The sequence below is a fragment of the Lepidothrix coronata genome, unplaced genomic scaffold, assembly GCF_001604755.1.
Source record: "Lepidothrix coronata isolate B3197 unplaced genomic scaffold, Lepidothrix_coronata-1.0 Scaffold13, whole genome shotgun sequence".
NCBI lineage: Eukaryota > Metazoa > Chordata > Aves > Passeriformes > Pipridae > Lepidothrix > Lepidothrix coronata.
In genome coordinates this window covers 2643170-2648985 of record NW_016690193.1, presented here as the reverse complement: position 1 = coordinate 2648985, position 5816 = coordinate 2643170, and the positions used below count along the sequence as shown (strand labels likewise).

Sequence of the window (5816 nt, the reverse complement as noted above, 5' to 3'; positions counted from 1 at the left end):
TTTTGGTAAACTGCATACAAACATTTGCAGTGCCAGACCCTGTGTAAAGCCAACTTCTGGGCTCTGCAAAACTAATCATTCTTATCAGGAAGCAACAGATGAGGTACTCTTTGGAAAGCAGTGCTACCAAGACACCGAGCCATGCCGGCATGATGGTGTACCAAGACTTTCCAGCCCCTGCTGGCCTGTGCTCTCATGCCTTTGGAGGCAGGCAGGCTGGTTTTATTGCTGAGGCTGTATTAATTTTTCTCTTCCTCTTGTCAGGAAGGCACTCACAGTTCTGCACAAGTCACTTCATGTCACTTCTTGAGGAGACAGGGGTACGACCTAAGCATCCACATGGCACTCCATGCGTATTTCCAGCTTCTCCGAGTTGCCCAGGATACTCTGCACAAACGCGCAGCACTAGCGACCTGAAGTCAAGCAGGGAAGCCTGGGGAATGCTGAAATCACAGTCGGGCTCCCACCATTAACTGCGCTGCCCAGCTGCCCAGCCCTGACGGTAAAGCTTTTCATTCCGTGAGCACGCACGTTCCTTGGGAATGTTTCTGCAGTCCTCGACACCCGCGTCCCCTCCGTGGCATCCCGGCCGTGCCCGTGCCCCGCTCCGCCGCCCGCTCCCGTGCCGCCCGATCCCGCCCGTGCCACCCCCGCGGCGCGGCCGTTGTGCCCCGAGCCGGCCCCGCTCAGTTCGCGACATGGCGCGGCTGCTGATGGTGCTGGTGCTGCTGCCCGTCCTCCTCGCCGGTACCGCGCGGTGGCGGTCGGGGGAAGGGAGGCGAGCCGGTGCCGGGGAGGTGGGAAACGGGACTGTACCGTGCCCCGGCCAGTCTCGTCCCAGGGAAAGGGAAGGCTGAACTGGTGCCGTGCCCCGGCCGGCACGGCGGCGGGATCTAAGCCGGGGGTGGGCATCAGCCGTCCGGAGGCAGGGTAGGGAACCGGCACAGCACGGTGCCGGACAGCGGCTGGTCGGGGACGGGACCGGGACCGGACAGCAGCGGGTCCAGGGGTCTGGAGTCGGACAGCGACTGGTCCCGCGGAGGTCGGAGGGAATCCGTGCGGGGCCGGGCTCCGTTAACGCCGGTTGCTCCCCACAGGGCTCGTCTCGTGTCCCGGTGCCATGGCCAGCTACCCGGTGAGTGCCGCCTGCCCCGTCGTCCCCGGGAAGGTCCCTGCCTCCCGGCCTCCCGGTGCCGGCGGCCCCTTCCCCAGAGCCCCGAGCATGGCGATGGGGAATTTGTGCCTGTCCTGGCTCCGGAGCCCCGGGGCTGAGCAGGGAGCTCTCCCCACAGCTGAGGGACCCGGGACGTGCTGGCACCACCTGCTCAGGCTGCAGCGCGCCAAGTGGTGATTCCCCATCCATTACCAGCTCCATCTGCAGTTGTCCTTCATGGGAACGCGCTGTCCGTGTGTCCCGCTGAGGTTTAGAGGTCGGACGGGCTGGGTTGTGTGGCATGCATATGTCCTGACACCACAGCTCAAGCCGTGCCAGGCAGCAGGAGCCAAGCTTCAATTGATAAATTCCCATAGAAGTGTGACACTTTAAAATGCTGTGTCAGCTCCTGTTGGACACTTTTTTTTCTGTGCATAAGCATGCCAGTATTCTTCAGAAGCTGAGCAGAAACCTGTTTCAAATGGTGTACCTTAGACCTCTTTTGTACCTGTCTTCCCTAGCCGGACTGCTCCAAGTATCCTTCGGCTGGATGTCCAAGGGACTTCCATCCAGTTTGTGGCACTGATGGGGAGACCTATGGAAACGAGTGTGTGCTCTGCCTTTCAAACAGGTAGTCACTTAATTGACATCTTATCCTTCCCTTCCCTGTATGCAACTAGAATCTTCACCCTGACATCCCAGCTAACTGATACATTCTTTACTGGCTTTGGAGAGTTTGCGCAGCTGCACTGCGGTTTCAGCAGCGTCCTCTCAGATGCAAATCCCTTGCAAAATATTTTCTAATGATACCTGTAAATGGCTTTGAATGGATTCAGTTAGCTGGGAGTACTGAATATTCGCTTTTGTAATTCCTAAGGAGAAGTATCTTAGAGGAGGTTGCCTGTTATGTTCATACAGTGCCATATTGCCATTTAATATAATGACATATTGTTCCACACTCTCCATCAGAAAACATGAAAGATCCCACCCAAAATGCAGCTTTTAATTCAAGATCCAATCTCCTGTCTTTCCTTTCATAGAGAAGACTAAGAATGCCGAGTGTTACGAGAAAATACTGTTTTGCAATAATATCTTACAGGGTGCCTAAAAATCAAGAAAAAGATTGCCTGAAAGAATAATTTATTAATAAATTAATAAATTAATTAAAACAATGAATGAATTCATAATTAATGTTAATTATTAATTATTAATAATTTAATAATTTAAAAAACTGAAAACATAGAAAATCAATATGTAATGAGCATTGTTACCCTCCATTATGATTGACTGGAAATCTTTATAGAGTGCTCTCTCAGTACAAACTGAGAGGAACTGCTTGTGAATAGAATTTTAATGGTGAAAGGCAATTTATATTAATGAAATAACAGATTACAAAATTATGAACAGAGAGATCTCAAGAAAGGGAAGGCTGAAATGTGTTTCTGGCTTTGAGGCAGAGGAAAAATTAATTGTGACCAGATAATTTACAAAATTCGAATGACCAAATGACCAAGGGAACATAAGCAAAACAAAAAAAAGAAAACAGGGAACCACAGTTCACGCAGAGTACAATCTGTGAAAAGGGGAGAAAAGAGGTTTTGGCATATTACATATTAGGAGCCTACTCACTTTTTACTGTCTAAAATGATGTTGGAGTAAGTTATTAAGTGATTGGCTTTGTACATAACCAGAGGTAAAAAAGAAAGTAAGCAGAGCTGATACAGATTTGTCAGAAATAATCCAATCAAATCCATGAGATTTCATTTTTTGGCAAGATAACTGGCCAAACAATGTAGGAGGAAACAGAAGTGCTACTGCATGCTATTAATAAGACATTTTACATATCTCCACTTGACATTCGCATAAACAGACAAATAGTTATTCAGCTGAAATTGTTAAAGGATGAAGTCACAGAGGTTTGAAATGCTGTGGTTCAAAAGCAGCAGTCAGCATTTTACAGTCAACCTGGAAAGAGCTATTAAGTGAGTTATCCTTTAGGTGTAACATGTAATTCAGTATTTTTGTAATTAAAATGGATATTGGAAACAAGACAATAAAAATTGCAAATGGCATGGATATGATGATCTGAGCAGGACAGCATCAACATTCCCAGGGGTATGGAGAAACCGAGTGAAATCAGTACAAAAAAAGACAGAGAAGTGCCAAGTATTGCCCACAGAGAGTGCAAATCCATAATGTGGAGGTATAGGCAGAAGAACATCTAATGACTTAAACAGTGTCTTTGATCCTTTCAGAGCAGAAGGATGGGCTTTGACATCCAGCCTTATGTTTCTAGGATGTTTCATTTTTTTAGGTGTGATCCCTCAGTTCCAGATGGGTGCATGGCAGATCCCTGAATACAGCATTGCACACAGAACAAAGGGTTTTCCAGCCGAATCTGCTGTTTATTTCAACTCTCTTAAGTGATTTCTTAAGTAATTTGTGATGGGGCTTATGTCTTTTCAGTATAAGATGTAACATACATGTTTTGTGTGATACATGGGATTTAATCCAATTACACACACAAGGTAGAATTTTATTTAGCATATTTTTGTTGTTGGAGTTGTTGTCCTAAAGTGTTTGACTTGGCATGAACACAACACAGATAAAACACTTTGTCTTACTGGAAGAATTTCAGCTTTGAAAAACATAGTCATAGTCATAAGCATTGGTCATTTCACTCCAAGGAGTCTAAGGTACAGTCTGTCACACACCTTAGGAGTGACAGGGGATCTTTTTCCTTCTCTTAACCAGCTGCATGACCAGTTGCTGAAATAGTGTAATGTGGTGATAAAGAAACAGTCACAGATATATGGGCACATCCAGTACTAAGTTATAAAAATTCACTTCTCAGTTAGCTTAGGTGATTCTGAACAGATAACTTGCAGGTTAGTTCTAGCCCATATTTAAGCCCATGAAAGGACTTTTTAGAGGGAGTTGCACTTCTCTGATGACCAAGACGGTACTGTCCATGGGCTCTTTTAGCCATGGAAGACTGTGTGGGCATCCCGAAAGCCACATATGCATTATGAGTACTGCAGAAGAGGTTGCTGTGACTGATCCATGATAACATGAAACACCTGGAACAAAGGTGCAGCACAAACCCTGCCCATCCTGGTTCTGCAGTGAAGCTCTTTAACTGTAAGACCAAAGTTGGTCTTCCTCCTTGCCTTTTTTTTTTTTTTAAAGCTTAGATTTAATCCATTCTTAAGTGGGTGCTCAAATGCAAATCTCAGGTCTCTTCCACACTCAGTGTCCAGTAGCAATGACAATATCTGATACTAATTTAAACCTAGTCTGGCAGCACCACAAGCTCTTGGAAACAGATGCAGAAGCTTGAGCTGCCTCTGCAGGGTTTAGCCTAAGGTCTATCCTTCAGTCAGAACTTTTTCTTGCATTTTTACAGGTGTTTTACATCCCCTGATCTTGATATTTTCTTTCATATGCCTAATTTGCTCCACTCCCTTCTGGTTAAAAGATCCCTGATGCAACTATTAGTACAGATTATCCCTACCTTTGGGTAATCACAAGTCTCTTGAATATCATGAGGAGTAAAACAGCTTGACTCTATTAAGATAGGGAAGCAAACTGAAGAGGTAGGACAATTTGCATTCTATTACTTTCTTTTTGTGTCTGCACTTGTCTGGTAAATTGAGATTGTACATGGAGCACCTCAAAATAAAAAAAAAAAAAAATGTTTCCAAACTAAGGGATACTTGGCTAAAATTTCCTTAAAGAAGATTCCAGTGTTCGGAGAACCACACATTCAAATTATAATGAAGCCTCAGGTGCAGAGATGCATCAGAATGCACTCCCTTCCTACTGAATTCCCATGTGAAAGGGGAAAATTTTGTAAGCATTAGAACTGGCTCCCACCTCAGAGACTTTGAGGTTCAACTTGCATTAGTGCTTTGTAATTGACATGTTATTCCTCATGGAGAGATTTGTCACATGGGTTGATAGTTCTCAGATTTGCAGATGGTTTTATCAGGTTTTTATAAGTAACAAAACCTGATGTAAGGCTACCTCTGGTAAGTTACTCATTCTCTGTGATTCATAAATCTTTGCATCATGGTTACTTTGTGGTAATGCTTGCCACAAGTGATGCAATTAAATGCATCACTGCATTTAGACATGGGTGAGTCCACTATATAAAATGTGTCTGTCAAGTATAGTGTTTCTCTTCTGAAATATTTTTCTTCTGCTTGCAGTGAAGAAAACAAGAATGTTGAAATTTTCAAAATGGGATCTTGCTGATATGGCAGATGGCCACTTTTCAAGAAAATGAGAGGGATACAGATGATCCAAATGGAAACAATTCCTTAAATGTACCTTCTGTGTAGCGTGTCTTAATAAACAAGCTTAAAGTTTTGTTTAAAGTATTGTTACTGTATCAAACTAGTGTTTATAAACATAGCCATAGTAAAGTTATAACCTGACCCCAAATTTATTTTCTTATGAAAGATGGCTCATAAGAAAGCGATGTCCCGACTCTATACCAGTAAGTCAGTTGTTTGGAGAAGGAAGTGAACGGGTACCCAGTGCCATTCCCACAGCGCCACCTGGGATCAGGGAGGCCCTAGCACCTCTGCTAGAAACAAAGGCAGTGCTGTTTGCTTCTGGGATATTCTGAGCCCACAGGTGCCAACAACCCCTGAGGAGC

At 44.9% G+C, this 5816-nt stretch overlaps 1 protein-coding gene across 1 annotated transcript; it reads left to right on the top strand.

The window, feature by feature from the left end:
* Positions 1 to 640: 640 nt before the first annotated feature.
* SPINK2 (serine peptidase inhibitor, Kazal type 2) lies at positions 641 to 5535 on the top strand. The gene is made up of 4 exons (XM_017805773.1): positions 641 to 747; positions 1098 to 1135; positions 1675 to 1784; positions 5365 to 5535. Exons 1-4 carry the CDS (start codon positions 699 to 701, stop codon positions 5408 to 5410), a joined length of 243 nt encoding a protein of 80 aa, XP_017661262.1. The 5' UTR covers positions 641 to 698; the 3' UTR covers positions 5411 to 5535.
* The last annotated feature ends 281 nt before the right edge of the window (positions 5536 to 5816 follow it).

Excerpts from the sequence above, each read along its gene's own strand:
- SPINK2 (XM_017805773.1), top strand. The coding sequence starts at position 699 with ATGGCGCGGCTGCTGATGGTGCTGGTGCTGCTGCCCGTCCTCCTCGCC. Across the intron at positions 748-1,097 it reads GCTGCCCGTCCTCCTCGCCG|GGCTCGTCTCGTGTCCCGGT; the intron begins GTACCGCGCGGT and ends TGCTCCCCACAG. Across the intron at positions 1,136-1,674 it reads GTGCCATGGCCAGCTACCCG|CCGGACTGCTCCAAGTATCC; the intron begins GTGAGTGCCGCC and ends TGTCTTCCCTAG.